This window comes from Amphiura filiformis, chromosome 1 (assembly GCF_039555335.1).
Source record: "Amphiura filiformis chromosome 1, Afil_fr2py, whole genome shotgun sequence".
In the NCBI taxonomy this organism is placed as follows: Eukaryota; Metazoa; Echinodermata; class Ophiuroidea; order Amphilepidida; family Amphiuridae; genus Amphiura; species Amphiura filiformis.
This window is the reverse complement of record NC_092628.1, coordinates 81,483,186-81,500,361: the sequence shown is the minus strand read 5'-3', so window position 1 is coordinate 81,500,361 and position 17,176 is coordinate 81,483,186. Positions and strand designations below refer to the sequence as shown.

Sequence of the window (17,176 nt, the reverse complement as noted above, 5' to 3'; positions counted from 1 at the left end):
TTATTCATTATAAGCATCACAGAAATTCAATTTCTTTCTATATCTCCTTTCTATATAGCCACCCAAGGTGTAACTGCATGTCAAATTGTTCATGCAGTACACTAATGTAGCAAAATCTATGTTCTTTATAGTGGCAGTTCTGCATTGGGCTATTCCACTTAAAATCCACTCATCCTCTATGGAAGATGTGACCTCAGTCTTTCACACAGGGAATGTGTATTTGCTGTAGAAGTGACGTAATGCTTCCATAGCAATTATAGATGAATACAATTTTTGACTATATCGCCCTGCACTACAATTCTCACATGGTACCTATGCATTGATTGAACCATATCATGCTGATCACTTGCACCTGTAAGATTAGTATCTGTGAAAAGAGTGGTATTCTATTCAATCTATGATTGCAGACATACACAGGTGATGAGTGCAACCTGCTTGTAGTGCAGGGCGATATAGTCAAAAATTGTATTCATCTACTGCTGTGGTAGTTAACCCGGTTATGACGTCACTTCTACAGCGAATAGTGGCAGTTCTGCATTGGGCTATTCCAGTTGAAATCCATACACTCCCTATGGAAGACATGACCTTAATCTTCCACACAAGGAGTGTGTATTTCAAATGGGGTTACCTGAATGGGTGACTTCATTTGAAATTCACACTCCCTGTATGGGAGATTAAGGAATTGTCTTCCATAGGGGCTGGACAGGCTTCAACTGGAATAGTCCATTTTGGTTATGCCTTACATTACACCTTCAGATAGCATTATGCTACCCAATTGCCCTTTTATGAGGATACTCCATCTACCTGTATTGCTTTGCCCTGCCATTGGTCTACATACTTATTACATGTCAAAATTACTTTCTTCATCATCATAAACTTCCATTCTAAATATTTAGGTGAAATGTACATGTATGTATGCCCCTGAAGATAACCATATCCCTGTGGCCTTTATGGCAGCAATACTTCTATATTGAGCTCAACTGTGGTTCAACAAACTTATTAGTTGTCAATATTGCTTTTCTTCACTTTCAAGATGAAGATGACAATCCCCTACAGGGCAGACTAAGTTGGAAAATGGAGCATTTGGGCAAGTGCAATAACAAATGCGTCAAGCGGACATTGAATGAATGTTTTGGTCAGTGCAGAATGGGTCAGTTTAACTCGGTAAAGAATAACTTGGAAAGCACGACAGGGACAGGTAGCATAGATGTTTAGAAATAAAATAAGATTTTTGTGTTCGAAGATGATTTTGACAGAATTTTATTGATAACAGTTTTCCATATAACAACTAATTACAGTCTGGTTTTGAAATAGAAAGAGTTTGCCTCTGTTAGTGGGGGTGTGTATGTGGGGGTGCATTTGTTTTCACTTACAAACGTGGACTTTGAGTCCACACTTATATAGTGAAAACCACACATAGCGAGCCGTGGACGTACACGGTCGTAAGACAGCAACAGAGGGTGCTATACAGGATAACTTTGCATATGGAGTAGGGTGCTCTATGGTAGGTGTAATACCAGGTCCACGGTTAGCGGTGAAATATAACAGAAGTCTATGTTTGGATTATGATATGTCTGTGGGGGTGCATGTGTGGTGTAATTTTAAAAGAAACACCTCAACAAATCTCAGTTTCAGAAAAAGATTTTTTCACCACCCTGTATTCTATCATTGTATCCATCCAAAAATAACCCCCAAACAGACCTGGTGAATCCAATGCATTAAGATGCCAGTGCTAACATGTCTGTTAAATTGATGAATGAGTTTTGTAGCATTGGCATACTATTGTAGCATCACACCTTGAAAAGACAGTTTACAGGATGTGCCCTGTGTCTCTGGCTTGGATTTGTTGTCTCTACACTTGAAAGTGACACATGAGAGTTAATGAAATCTAGATGTGATAGGGTGGAATCAAATGCTACTGACACATGAGAGCATGTCTTAGATGGCAGGCTTGCTGGCACTGATTTGATAACTGGATCATTATTACTATTAATTTGTTTTGGTCTTAGTATTGTATCTGTCAGAAAAGCATCTAACATTGATAACTGGTTCATTATTTTATTACTATGAATTATTTTGGTTTTAGGCTTGTATATCGTCACCCTGCTACCAAGTATTTTTGTTGTAATTTTGAGAACAAATTACAAAATAAGGTTCAAGCATGCATTTAAACATATTTATTCATCAATCTTTTCACAAGAATAAATGATAATGATACAAAGGAAAGGGAATAATCCGAAATAATTAGGGTGATTACGTAACTGATGCATGCATGAACAACATTTTGTTCTTTGTTCTCAAAATTACAAAATATGACAATTAGCGTAACAGGCTGACAGTTTCTCAGAAAATCATCTTAATTTTGTCTGTTGATTATTTTTGGTATAATATCTGAGCTCACTTAAAAATAATACAATTCTTTTATACTACTTTACACCGAAGTCCCTTAGCGCTTAACAAAGAAAACAAAATTCAAAAAACAGTAAACAAATAAAAGTAACATGTACAAACAAAAAACATGAGAAATCAATTATTACAAAATGCCAGAGTAAATAAATATGTTTTCGAAGACGATTTAAATTGTTCAATCAAGAGTTTTAGAGTCTTTCATATGATAAGGTAGGTTAAAATACAATCATAATCATAATTGCACGTAGATAAGATGCTGAGAGAATGATTATTAACTAATTTTGAGTAGGTGTTAAGAAAATGATTATTTAATAATTGGTAAATGTGACACGATCATGCTCCATGGGGCCCAAAGGAGGCATTTTTGAACAATGAGTTATTTTAACTATTACCTTATATACATTAGGCTATCATATTATACTGAAAATACCAAAGATCTGGCATACTTGGTTCTAAAGTTCTGAAGCTTTGTATTGTGTATTTTCTTATATATTTCATTGAGTTTTTTTTTTGTACTTTATATTTTTGCCTTTATCTCATTTCATATTTGGCCCCTGGGACCAGATCATGTCACAAATATGATATGTTTGTTCTGTTCAATTAATATGCTGTGTTTATTTCTTTCAAGTTATTTTTGAGCGATCAATCATATACTTTAATCAGACATGACTAAATTCAGCAATAATGACAACATTTTGTTTAAATTAATGTGTAATGAAGAATGCTGCACACACAGTATTGACATTTATACTTGCAAATTGAAATAAGAAAACCTTCCCAACCAAGTTGGATTCAATCGAGGTGCCTACAATTTCTTAACCACAAAACGTTGCCTTGCCACACCGGAGAATTACGTTAGGGCCCCTGCCTCAGAAATTGTAATTTCATATTAAGAGCTGTTGCCTTCCAAAAATAAACTGAAGAGTAGGGTTGTAGAATCTAATATATATGCAGATATTAACTAGAGGTTTGGTAATGAGGTTTTAGAATTGGAATGTAATGGTGTGTATTTTTAAGTTGATGGAAATGGTATTGGGCTGTTCCATTTAAAATCCACACTACCCCTGTGGAAGGTTTTGGAAATATCTTCCACAGGGGGAGCATGAATTTCAAATGGAATTAACATATTAGCAGCTCCATTTGAAACTCACCCTTCCTCAGGGGAAGATTCAGGTTGAATCTTTCTAAGAGGGTGTATGAAATTCAAATGGCTATCTAATGTGCTCATTCCATTTGAAATTCATACTCCACCTGTGGCAGATATTTCCAATATCTTCCACAGGGGTAGTGTGGATTTTAAATGGAATAGCCTATTTTCACTAAGAAAGAAAAGTCGGTTTGAGAAAGACAGTCATGTCATCATTTAACAAATTTTGGAATGAGCTGATATTTGTCAATGGCTATACGCATGTAAAGATTAAAAGATTTTGACATTTTGACAAGTTCTATTTAGCCTCACTCAGAAGTGAGGACCTTTGATCTACGCAGCTTATATCTTCTATGTTCGTGTCACATCATTTGAGCCTTGTTTGCCAACAAGTGCATGGCTAATGTATAGAAACACTGGATATTTTATTCATGCTCTCTTTAAATATTGGCCAAGTTGTGATGGCGCATTGTAATATCCCTCTACATGGGAAAATGTACTACAATAATATAATGTCAAATGTAATTTTGATAAAAACATCAAGTGACCGTAAATCAAATGTTTTTATGGACACATTCACTGAAATGAGTACAAGCATATTTCATTGGAATTGCATGAACCATTTTCAAAGGAGTGAATATGGAAAAGTGCCTCCATATTGGAACACTCTATGTAATGTATAGTGTTGAATCAAATGGGGCAGTCAGTATTCAAGTTCAGTGACATTTCTTGAAAGGAAAGCCACAGTAAGGTGTTGAAGCATCTAATATAAATTATTTATGGATGAGTAACTTGATTGCATTTCTAGTAGTTTCTTGATAAAGTAAGACATCAAGATTTAGAAGGTATATATGTAGCAGCATCATGCACATGGATGAGGTCAACTTATTGATGGGTTACTAGCTTGTATTATTCCACATTGTAATGTATTTGTTTATTTTTTATCTCATTGCAGATTAACGGTGTTAGCTGAAGAAGAAAATGAAGAGAAACTAAAGAATTTGTTCAATTGTCAACAGCTTGGCCTTCAGCAGAAGATAGAGAAACTACCAATCACAGAAAATGTAAGCTTCACCCTTTGTTGTTGATTGATCTTTTGCTTGTTTTATACCCAAGATCACTGTCGCAGTCTTTCTGCAATATTTTGCCAATGTAATGTAGCAATGCATTGTGTAACTAAACCAATCAAACACAGTCACATCCATCCTGTTTCAGAGCTCTATGATGGGGTAACCAGTTTGATTACATTGACAAATGTATAAAGATTGCGACAGGGATTTTCCTTGGTTTTAGGTTTGCATCTGAGGAGGCATCAATCTTGATTCATACCACAACATGGTATAATGTATCAGCAATCCTGATTATATAACACCATACTTCCAGTGGCACTACAAGATGGGGTGCCTGCACAGGTAACCTGTCACCAAGGTACTTGGCTGGTACTGTGCAGTACCAAGAGAGTACCAGTGTAGTACCAGTGCAGGTGGGTCCTGTGCAGTAGCAGCATTGGTACTATGTAGGAACTTTGTGTGTACCAGTCGGGTACCTTGGTGACAGAGGACCTGTGCAGCCAGCCGCATTATAAATGTATGTATCACATTTTATTCAATACAAAAACAACAAAAGCATTGGACAAATTGCATATCATATATCTGTGACAGATTCTAATGTTCAGCAACGTTCAGCAACAGCAATCAAAACAAGTGTGCATTGTTTTTACATTAAATGACTAAAGAGAGAGAGGTCAGTTAGATCAATGGTATTGACCGATTTGTTGTTACGTAACATGATGAATTAAGCATTTGTTTATATCTGAACATTTGAAATGAGCAATGAAACTCTCCCAGTTTATTTCAAGCTACCAGCATCTCTTGGCATTGGATCAAAATCAATAGGCAGTTACATAATGTGATGAATTAAACATTTGTTTATATCCGAACATGTGAAGTCGGCAATGAAACGCTCCCAGTTTATTTGTAGCTACCGGCATCTCATGGCAATGGATCAAAATCAATACGTATAGGCAGAGCTTTCTGCTTAATTGGTTACAAACTTTTGATCAATACTAAAACAATTTGTCCAACATCTGGATGGCCACTTCAGATGATTCAATTAGCTTGCTGTTACCAGACATTGGGTTAAGGGCACTCCTCCTTGTCAGTCTGACAACACTTGCTAATTAAAATGGGGACATTTTTGATTGCATTTTTATTCAGTCTGCTGCATCATATATGTATTTTCCATACTATAAAAGATGTGATGTTGTTGGAATGATGTTCTATATTAAGAACAGTTTTCAACAGGACTCAAAATACTGCATTTTAATGGAAGTGTTATTTTGAACATATTAACCAAATAGCATTCAGGTACATTTTCTGTCATTGTCAAAATATTTATCACAGGGGCTACTTTATGACAGTATTAGTGAAAAGAATGATATACCATAGAATTCAATCTACAAGCATAAATGCCTGTAAAAGAAGGGTTTTTTTTATGAAAGGCAGACACCATCCACAAAAACACTACAATAGATTTGATCTTAAAATAATATACCTATGTATGCGCAACCCCTGTATCAGTAATATAGTTGCTCAAACTCCCAATAATGTTTTTGTGGAGGATGTGTGCCTTTCGTCTCTATCATCAAAAAACACCCCTCATTTAGAGCCATATATACTTTTAGATGTAATTCTACCTTAGTGTAAATAAATAGTATTTATGTTTACTATTCTAGATAGACAGAACTAAGTATTCCCCATAAACATATTTGACTTGTGGGACCACCAACTTTCATCCAGGCAATAGTCAAGATAATATTTCCAATAAAACTAACATCTCAATTTTGTTTCTTATTTTGTCAAAAAGCTAAAGCAAGTTCACTTTTCTAAAGCCAGTTCACCGTGATAAACAGGTGAATTGAGTGCACCGAGTTACTTAGAGCACTATATGCAGGATGATACTAAAAGCAAGAGAGAAAAATGACAAGATAAGCAAATACTTACGTCAGTTGAAGTTCACAAATATAACAAAAATAAGGTCAAGTTGATTTAGTTTGTAGGTGGAAATGACACTTTCTGATAAAGGATGTCAACCGAGGTCTTTAGGGACAGGTGATGTGCTATATGGTGATAAAACTCTAAGATCAGAGAAATAAAGATGAAATCAAACTCAATAAGATATAACATTTGTAAGATTTTGGTAGCAATATTTTACATGGAAATGATAGTTAAAAATTGCATGTGGCCAGGGTACACTCTGGTCTAAGATTGCCCATGGAGCCATAATTTGAACAATTGTCAAGTTATTAAACAGGAGCTGAGAGTCATATGTTAGCTGTAACAGATGTGTGTCCCTTGCATGCTTGAGCTCCCCGTGGTCTTCCAGTACAGATCAGAGGGCTCAAAATCAAATTTAAGTTCCCTTGGTGAATTCTTGACTGAAATGCACTTAATCCTATAAGCAAAGGATAAATTCTAGTTAATACTGAAGATGTACTTTAAAGAACCGTAGCATCCTCAGAGTAAATTGTTTGACTTCTTTGAGGTCAAGTAGATATGCAATGACAGGAAAGATCTAGTTGTTATAGTAATAGTTAAAAGAAATCAGTTGTTCAAGTGACAAGTGGAAAATGGACACAACATCAAGAAAATTGAACCAGCATCTTGACTGTCTGTTTGAAAATTCATGTGCATGCATACATCCAGTTGATAATCGGAGTAGACTTTGGTATTGTACAAAAATATGATGATTTGATACTTTGACTAAGTGAAATGTCAAAAAATGTGACTTTACTTTCGTTAGTGTGTAAAATATTCAAATTAAACTCATAAATTATTCAAATATACACTATAGTACTGTAAATTTGTTTCTTGTATAAAAAAGAGACACATCTTCAAAGATTGAAAACAAGAATCTCTAAGTATTTGATGTGAGAGGATCAGGCACAATGCTTATAGCAAAATTCCATTTGGATCACTGTTCTTATTTAGATCAAATCAAAAACATCTTATCCCAATTGTCACAAAGCACTTTGTCAACCACAGATATAAAAGGTGATTTCTGTCCCTGGCTTTTTACCTGTTCATCAGCTCAAAAATTATGAGCTATTCCAGTTGAAATCCATACACCCCAGTGGAAGACATGACCTTAATCTTCCACACAGGGAGTGCGAATTTCAAATAGGGTTACCTAAATGGGCCACTCCATTTGAAATCTACACCCCCTGTGTGGGAGATTAAGGTCATGCCTTCCATATGGGGTATATGGATTTCAACTGGAATAGCGCAATGAAAGAGAAGGAAGTACAATATCATGCATACGCTAGAGAGACTTAAGAGGAAAATGCATTGAAACGATAGGGTCAAGTAGATGCATTGACGGGAAGAAATTCACTGGTTAGTGAAGTAATGGTCAAAAGATACCACTTTTAAGACATTACAAGGTAAAAATGGCAAGAAAATGCATAAATATTAGACATGAGGACAGGGGATGCATGTGCATGAGCATGAAAATTCATGGTGTGGTGAAATAAGATAGGGAAGTTGTTTTTTGTCAGGGTCTCCATGTGGTGATTGAGTGATTTGTAACGTGTTGTGCGTGCGTCTAGGTGTTCTGATGATATCCAACGTCAGAGATTTCTGGAACTGTTTGTTTAATGATGCAAGCAAAATAGCAGATGGTTTGTCAAGCTGTGGAGTTTTAATTTATCAGCATTATTTGAAAAATGTGTATACATGGTGTAAGTTATACAAGCAAATATGATTCCAGTGCAGTGTTGGATAATTAGCCTTTTCGAGATATGGCGGACACAATAGGATGGCGCTGCACGAAGTGGATAACCCAGATTGAAGACTGCCCTCCTTTTGTGTACGCCATACTTCAAAAAGGCTAATGTGGAACAGTTTTGAGTTTTCTAGATATCAATCATGAATATGATACATTCAATTTAGATCACTTTGAACTGAAACTTATCCCTAAGCAAATCTACTCAATTAAAAATGCCATTTGATATTGGTTCCTTTCTGCATGGACACATATCTGATGAGCACATACAACATATCGCAGGTTTGAAAAGGCTTAAGGCCAGAATAGTCCGACATTAGTTGCAACAGAAAAATGAACGCAAAATGTCAAACTGTATGTTGGCCTTTTAAATAATTTTCAATCATCAAGCATGCTTATGCTTTGATGAGATAAAAATACATGGAATTGGATTTAATGTACTGTTATGCTTTCTTTTGTAGAATGTGTTGTATGTGAGATATGCACAGCGATGCCAAGTATGTTGTCAGCGTATGGTGTCCACAACATGTCTTTCAATTGCTATTACTCTGTAAGTAATTACAGAGGGGAAAATTCGCTGATTGAATTTGATCTGATCCAGCTAAATCGCATTCAGTGGCAGCACTACTAGCAGTAGCAGTGATACTGTCAGGCCCTACTGTCTATAGGCGATGCTGTGTCTCAGGTGATGTGAAATTAATTAAGCAAGAACTAGCGCTACAAGTACACATCATGCCTTACAAGTACGTAGTAGACATATTTATTGTTCTAAGCACGTATGAAGATTGGCGTGTAATCATGAAGAAATGCTTACTGGTCCAGTCACCATCAGGTGGTCAAGTGCATCCACTAGTGGTCACCCTATAGTACTTGTGGTCATTGAACCGCAAATATGAAGCCTAATTAATAACATGACCACCAGTAGTATTATAGTGTAGAGGAATCCTGTAATTGATGATGATATTAAAGAGATTAAAATCAGCTGCAAATACTGAATGATAGGACCAGATTTGCATAAATCAATTCATTTGAATATTATGGCTCATCAGTATGGTTCCAAGTGTCTTTAATACTCTCTAGATGGATGTTGAGTGCAATCAAGAGGTCCTTGATGTTCATGGAAATGATCATTGATTACCGTTGTTATTTTTTATTTACGTATTCAAAATTATATTGCCTATAAACATGATAAAGGTTATTGAACATGCTCTTCAGGACTGATATTGAAAATAAAGACGAATTTCATAGTTCTAGTCCAATTAAAACAGTGTAAAATGTCCACAGTAAGTGCTGTTTTAATTGGACTAGAACTATGAAATTTGTCTTTATTATGATAAAGGTTATATTCAGATGAGGGGTCAGTTAAAACCATGACTGTTTCAAATTCAAACTGCATTCAGCTGTACAAGTGCATTTGTGGCTGTATGCATTGGCCATATCGTATTTGAGACGTGTGTGATTAGGCTCCATTTATCCTGGTATCACGGAATAGATACACTTTTTGATTACCCAATAGATCACAACACTAATCAGCAACTCCTAGTAATAGCGGAACCATTATATTTTTATCCAGAACAACAAATTTTAGTCTCAGTGCTGGAGATGTAAAATCAGTGAAAGAAACCTTAACCAACTAGAGCGGTTCTCGGCTTTCGCGGTTCTCGGCATTCGCGGTTCTCGGTAGTGTGGGTTGGTCCGTATGTGACGCTTCTGTTCAGAACCTGTGTGACCCTTCCCCGAAAAAAATCATCCGCCACCACTGGTTATAACAAGGGCCTTGTAAATGCAACTGGTGAGACAGAGCCTCGAATGACGTTTGTGTTTTCAGTCTGATTTCAGTTCCCTAACAGGTACAAAGTTTACGCATTATCATTAGGCCTACCAAGTATTGTATGTCCTATAATCTCTTATGTATGACATGGATCTTTACCATGATTGTGCAAGCCAAAAAAATATCATTTCAATACCCCAAACATGCGTTAAAAAAAGACCATGTTTTACACATGCAACCTCAAGTTTAGACATATAATTTAATTTTCCCTAAACCCCCATGCACGGGAAAAATCATGCCGCCACCATTGGTTATGACAAGGGCCTTTTAGGGTGCACACCAGTAAATGACCCCCACTGACTTTCTGTACAGACAGGAGCCGGGAAAACAACTCAGTTCTTACTGACAACCAACGCTAGAGGGATATGTAAAATTAGGCGGTTTTTGGCGATTTTAGCCATTAAGCCCCCCCCACCGCATAAATCTGAAAGCCCCTCTGAGCCCCCCTCCTGGAGACGCTATTGCAAAATCAATGGAGAGAAACTATACTACCTTGTTTCTTAATAAAATGTAACGGGTACATCAGGCAACTATGAGAGCCAAAAAGGCCTCAAATTGAGCAAAGAAAGACATTAATTTTCCGTGCATTTCAACCAAGACGCTTCATTAGTGGTGTTTCGCCCTTAATGTCATATTATCATGACCGTTTTATTTTGTTTTATGTTATGGGCTGGGGTATGAACGTTTGGACAGTATTTATTGTGGGACATTAGAGCACATCAGACATATCGAATTGCATTCTGAATACTAAGAATGTCCTGATATCAAATAATTTTGATTTTTTGAAATTGCAATGTAATACACATTTTATGACAAATCATTAAAATTGATATTTTTGATATATAACAGTCCTCGAAGTAAATTTTATAAATTTAATGATACATTCTTTAGGTATGAATTTCCCCCCCCCCAAAAAAAAAAGGTCTTTTTGGGAAATAAAATCCATATCTTCAATATGAAAGGTCAAAATTTTCAATTGATCGTCGGCTTTTCCTCCCAGCTACATACACTTTAAGAATATGTCATTAGATTTATAAAATTTACTTGAGGACTGTTATATATCAAAATTTGAAAAATATCAAATTTTAATAATTTGTCATAAAATTTGCATTATATCGTGAATTTCAAAAATGAAAATTATTTGATATGAGAAAGACATTCTTCAGTATTCAGAATGCAATTCGATATGTCTGATGTGCTCTCATTTCCCACAAAAATACTGTCGAAACGCTCAAAACGCTCATTCCAGATCCCTTAAGTATATGTCATATTACATGTTTCACATTTGTACGATTTTAAATAATTCTTTATCATGTTTATAGGACATGCTCTGTTATATTTTTATATCCTCTTTTCATTCTTGAAAAGATAGATAATGCTTTTTATTTCACCCATTGGGTATTTCTTTATTAATTTGTGTTTATATGGCGATTTCAAGTGGGATAATAACTCCTGGATGACGTAAGCATAATGTTGATAGATTTAAATATCATTATAAATAGGCACTTAATAAAAATGATATTGAAATAAATTGATAAATAGATAAATTAATAGATAAATAAATAAAAGATATATAAGCCTAGATAAATAATAAATAAATGATAAACTAGGAGTAAATTGCAAACATTAAATATCTTAGAGCAAATGAGCATTTAATAAGTTTTTGCGACAAATATTTTGCCCCTTCTTGTACGCTTTTATCATTATTTTATCTTTTACTAATTTTTTTTGGGACATGCTCGCTTATTTATTTTTTATGTGTTCCTCTTATCATTTGTGAAGTATTTCTTTATTTTTGTTTTAGTACAAGTGATCACTGAGTATGTTTAACTGTGGAAATATCGGTAGATAAGGTGTTTTTTATTTCACCCTTGAGTATTATTTATAAGTGTATCAACATACATTTCACATGTCATGATTTTCCATTGTTTTATTTTAAAGCAATTCTTTATTGGGGTGCATGCTCTCATATATTAGGTGGGGTTTTTTTTCATGTTCCTCTTGTCATTCTTGATAGATGGCTGTTTATTTATGTCGCGTGTTAAGTATTTTTTTAATTTTTGGTCGAAGTGTAAAAATATTGGGCGACTTTTCAATGATTTGACCCGCGGTTTGCCCTCATTTGTTTGGCAACCGTGGTCTGTGTTAAGTGAATTTATTTCGGTAAGAAAATAATTATCATAGACCATGTAGACAGAACGGACAATAGTCATAGGCGCTCTCCTCCATTTTGAGAAATATACTTTTACACACACACTACATTTATAATTAAAATGATCAGCCTTAAAGTTTTACCTTTTAGTGGGTTAAGCCAAACCTAAGTGGATGAAATATAAATCAACACTTCTGGCACTGATTGGTTTCGTAGTTGTTATATGGAATACTGAGCTGTCTGTAGCTACAAAATTGTCTGCAAATCGGCTTTTGCCGGGCCTCTCTTTTCGGGCGTTTTCTCATTAAATTAGGGTCCCGTTGAAATAAAAAATAAACTGGTGTCTAGATGTAATCACAGTTAACACACCAGGAAAATTATAGAATATACAACAACCTAGTTACACCTGTAGACTGCGAACAAACATGCACCTGGCCAGACCTGGCCGTAAAACAAAGTGTTCTCCCTACGGATACCCTTAAGGGTCACACAATTATTATACTTAAGGTGCAACATTAGATTTTCAGGGTGGTACATGGAAGTTTGGGTAGGGCAGAATTTTCTTTTTTCCAATTTTATGTGCAGCTTTATACAGAGTTGGTGAGGGGGGGGGCAAATGTTGCATGACATGAGAGATCCGCCAAACAATTCTCGCTACTTACATTGAGGTGTGATAACTCTGCTTACGTTTTGTAAAAGTGAATCCACATGAGATTAGCCTACAGACATGAAATGAGATATGCTGAAAATGGAAACTTTGTTTTTAAATTTTTATGATGAAATGGTTTCAAATCACCTCCCAAAGCTGATAATGAGGAGACATGTTGCACCTATAGGAATATTATTAAAAGTTCTGATAAATGTGCATGACAAACACGCTGCTATGTTTAGTAATGGACAGGAAATGAAAGTATCTTTCAATTAAAATTGATTTATTTGGAACTCACAATTGTCCCAATGAGGAGAGTATAGAGAGAAAGAGAGGAGAGAAGAGGGATTGGCCATTGCCAAACACCTTTATTGGATATTTTAACCCTATACTGAACACTGCTTTTTGCTATCCGAAGAAAGAAGAAACAAAAAAGAAGAGAAGATGAACAAAGAAGTCACTTTGAAACCCGGGATTTGAACCTTAGACCCCTCGTGTGCCAAGCACATGATCACCGACTGGTTGCCACAGGGGTTGCACTGGCCTGGCCAGTGATTCTGTGAGCATATAGCACTTAAGGTGATTGCATCATGGCATCACATGGAATTCATGCATGCGTAGTGGTTATCCTTGTGGTACTCTCTAGCCTTGTTCGGGTTAATATGGTTTAATATAAGGGTTTGTTCATAGGGCTACACAGTTTTGTGCATGCTGACATTCTTGTCAGCTTTAAAGTGATTGAAAAGCACAAAAAAAACCAATTTCCACATACATTATTCCATGTTTATCCCTGGGATTTATAACCCAATGCACACCTTTGCATGATTCTTCTTGTTTTACATTAATTCCAATACAGAGTTTGTCGATAAACGTGCATTATAGTCCCCCCTTCTTAGCCCATATCCACACATGAGGTTATTTTCTCTTCCTTCTGTTCATTTGCTAGTGGGAAAATAGAGTGTGTAGTAAATTTTAAGTAATTTCTGTGAGATCAACAGTCAGATTTTATTAACTCGGAGCAAAATCTGTTTATCTTACCTAATAGTTTTAAAAGATAGGAACAAAGGAAAGCACGATCATGCCCTTTACAGAAAAGATTGTATAAATAAGCTCAACTGTTCAAAATTCATTATATGAAAACAAACCCTGCGCTACTGAATTTAGCTGACTGTTTAAAACATATATGCACCAAGCTAAAAAAGTGTACCGTGCCGTATACTAGGCTGCAAATTGGGTGGTTTTAAAAGTCGTTTATGAACCTTGACAGACAATTATATAAACATGGATCTTTTGCGCTTTATTATCAACAAATAAACCAAAGTGCATGGCTTGTTGTTGCCTGCATCTAAAATTGATCCATTTTTGCAGAGCGGGGAAATGATTTCTTTAAAACTGTATAGAAAAAGTACACATCATAAACATAGCTGTAAATGTAACTTAAATTGTCAATTGCTGCTAACCTTTTTGCTTATCGATATTAATAAAAACCTCAGTATAGCTGAATTTATACTCAATCGTTGAGTGAAAAGCGATGGGCAATTGCCAAATTTTGCGATGCATCGCTCGTCACTTTTGCATTTATACTAATCATGGAGATCACGATTGCAGACAATGATTAATAGAGTCAAAAGGTATCAAAATACATTTTTTGATTGCTCTCAATAATTATTGTTTTGAATTATAAATTCAGCTCCGAAAGTTAATGATCGAGCAGGTAAATTAATTAGCAAAATAATACATCCAATTGATAGGAAATGATTGGTTGATGCATTCATGTGTCAAGCGACATCGCTTTTGAGTTGAGATTTCTTCAACTCGCAAAAGCGATGTAGTTTTTGCCTCAGCGATTTGTATCGATTCATCCGCTTGACGCTCTGAAAACAGAAATAAACACTGAGCATGTGTGAGAATTGCTTTTCTGCAAAAGCGATCGAATATAAATTCAACTTATGAAATCCAACAATTTCAAAGTTTGTTCATTTTTTGCAGTTAGACTCGTAAAATTATAGTCAATTGAATAGCAAATATGTAGAGACATAAGTTGTGATAACCTCCCAGATTGATCCATCCATGGTAAGAAAAACATAGCAGCATAGTTGGCCATAGGACAAGTGTATTTTAAGCAACCCTTATAACATCTATAACATAATCTCCTGTACACTTGAGGTTTGTTAGATAAACTATGTTACTAGTAGGATGATATGGATATGAAGAGGAGCAGGAGGGATCACTTGCTTGTCTCTTGTCTTGAAATATGACACGGCATGCCAGAGTCATAGCGCGAATAACAATTCCCTAACATGAATATGCCAATGTTTATTCTTCTTTACATTCTATATTTCTGTCTACGTGTTAGATTTTGAAATATTTTAAGAATTTTAACATGGCATCTTCAGTTGGTAACCATAGGGAAGGGATTACAATGGGTATTCCAGTTGAAATCCATACACCCCTATGGAAGACATGATTTAAATCTTCCACACAGGGAGTGTGAATTACAAATGGGGTTACCTAAATAATTTTGACTTAAGGCATCTTCAGTTGGTAACCATAGGGAAGGGATTACAATGCGTATTCCAGTTGAAATCCATACACCCCCAATGGCAGACATGACCTTAATCTTCCACACAGGGAGTGTGAATTACAAATGGGGTTACCCAAATGGGTGACTACATTTGAAATCTACACCCCCTGTGTATGAAGGTCATATCTTTCATAGTGGGTGGATGAATTTCAACTGGAATAGCATAATACTGCTTTGCTCTCTGATAGAAGATCTAAATTTGAGGCACTTCAGAATTAAGAAGAGCGGACAGCCTAGCCTGAGAGCAGTATTGGGCTATTCCATTTAAATTCCACACAACCCCTGTGGAAGATTTAGCTAAAGTCTTCCACAGAGGGAGTGTAAGTTTTGAATAGAATAGACAATTGGGTAACTTACATTTGAAATACTCACTCCAGTTGTGGAAGATATAGGTAAAGCCATAATACAGGGGGAGTATGAGTTTCAAAATGATTAGCCCTGACCAATTACATTTGAAAAACATACTCCCCCTGTGGAAGATCTTCCACAGGGGTAGTGTGGATTTTAACTGGAATGGCCCATTAGATCAACTAGGTCATTTTCTTGAAGAGGTTCATTAGGTTTGTAGAAACTCATAATATACATTTCATCTTGTCAAAACCAAAAGTTATTTACTGACCTGACAGTTTCGACCATCTTGGACGATGATCATCTTCAGAGTGATGTTTTTCTCTCCACCTTCTGTTTACCAACAGAGGGCGCACCAGCGCCCAGAAGTGGGTCGTATACGTGGCTAAGATAATGTTTTAAAGATCAGAAAACGAAATTTGAGACCGAATTAAATTCCCGGTTTCCGGAAACATTGTTTGGTCAGGTGACCGATCACGTGACTCGCAAAACAGAAACTGAGTTTTGCAAAACAAAATGGCGGCATCAACAAAAGTTGGAAAAATTACAACTTGCTCCGACTTGAAAGGACGGCGAAATACACGGACAATGTTGAATTAAACGGTGAACAGCTCAAGAAATGGGTTATTAATTTATCGAAGCATAAGCTTACCAAACCACAGGAAAGTGTATTGGCGAAAGGTTTGAATTTCTCGCGGCGCGAACAAGATCCCATACGAGGAATACATTGTAGCGACTGAACAAGCGTGTCATAAGCTTTCCAACAATGAAGCCACGGTTCTCAGATCCGAAATTGCTGGTGTTTTACGCAATGCTCGCCCCGAAATCGAACATTTCAGCAGAGGAAAGGCGTGCAATCCAAGATCTTAAGAAGGAAGAATCCATACTTATACTGCCAGCAGACAAAGGCAAGGCTACGGTGCTTATGGATACAGCTGAATATGAGGACAAAATTCATTCAATGTTATCGGATGAGCGCACATACGAACTGTTGCCTTCTGATCCCACTCAACGCTACAAAAAAGAACTGGTAGCCATACTTACTAAGTTGAAAAAAGAAAAGAAGATTGAAAAATATCAGTATGATCTTCTGTTTCCTACGGCGGAGAATATCCCGCGAATTTATGGCAAGCCAAAAATACACAAACCCGGTAATAAAGTGAGACCGATAGTAGACTATACAGGGACCATAGGCTATCAAACATCGAGAGCCTTAGCGGACATTCTGTCGCCTTTGGTGGGAGGAACTGAACATCATGTCACCAATTCAAAGG

General features: G+C 36.1%; 1 protein-coding gene across 1 annotated transcript in view; it reads left to right on the top strand.

The window, feature by feature from the left end:
- Positions 1–17,176, top strand: part of LOC140154486 (adenomatous polyposis coli protein-like) — a 131,220-nt gene that overhangs the window by 86,875 nt on the left and 27,169 nt on the right. The window contains 1 exon segment of the mRNA XM_072177056.1: positions 4,512–4,620. Within this exon segment, the coding sequence (XP_072033157.1) occupies positions 4,512–4,620 (109 nt within the window).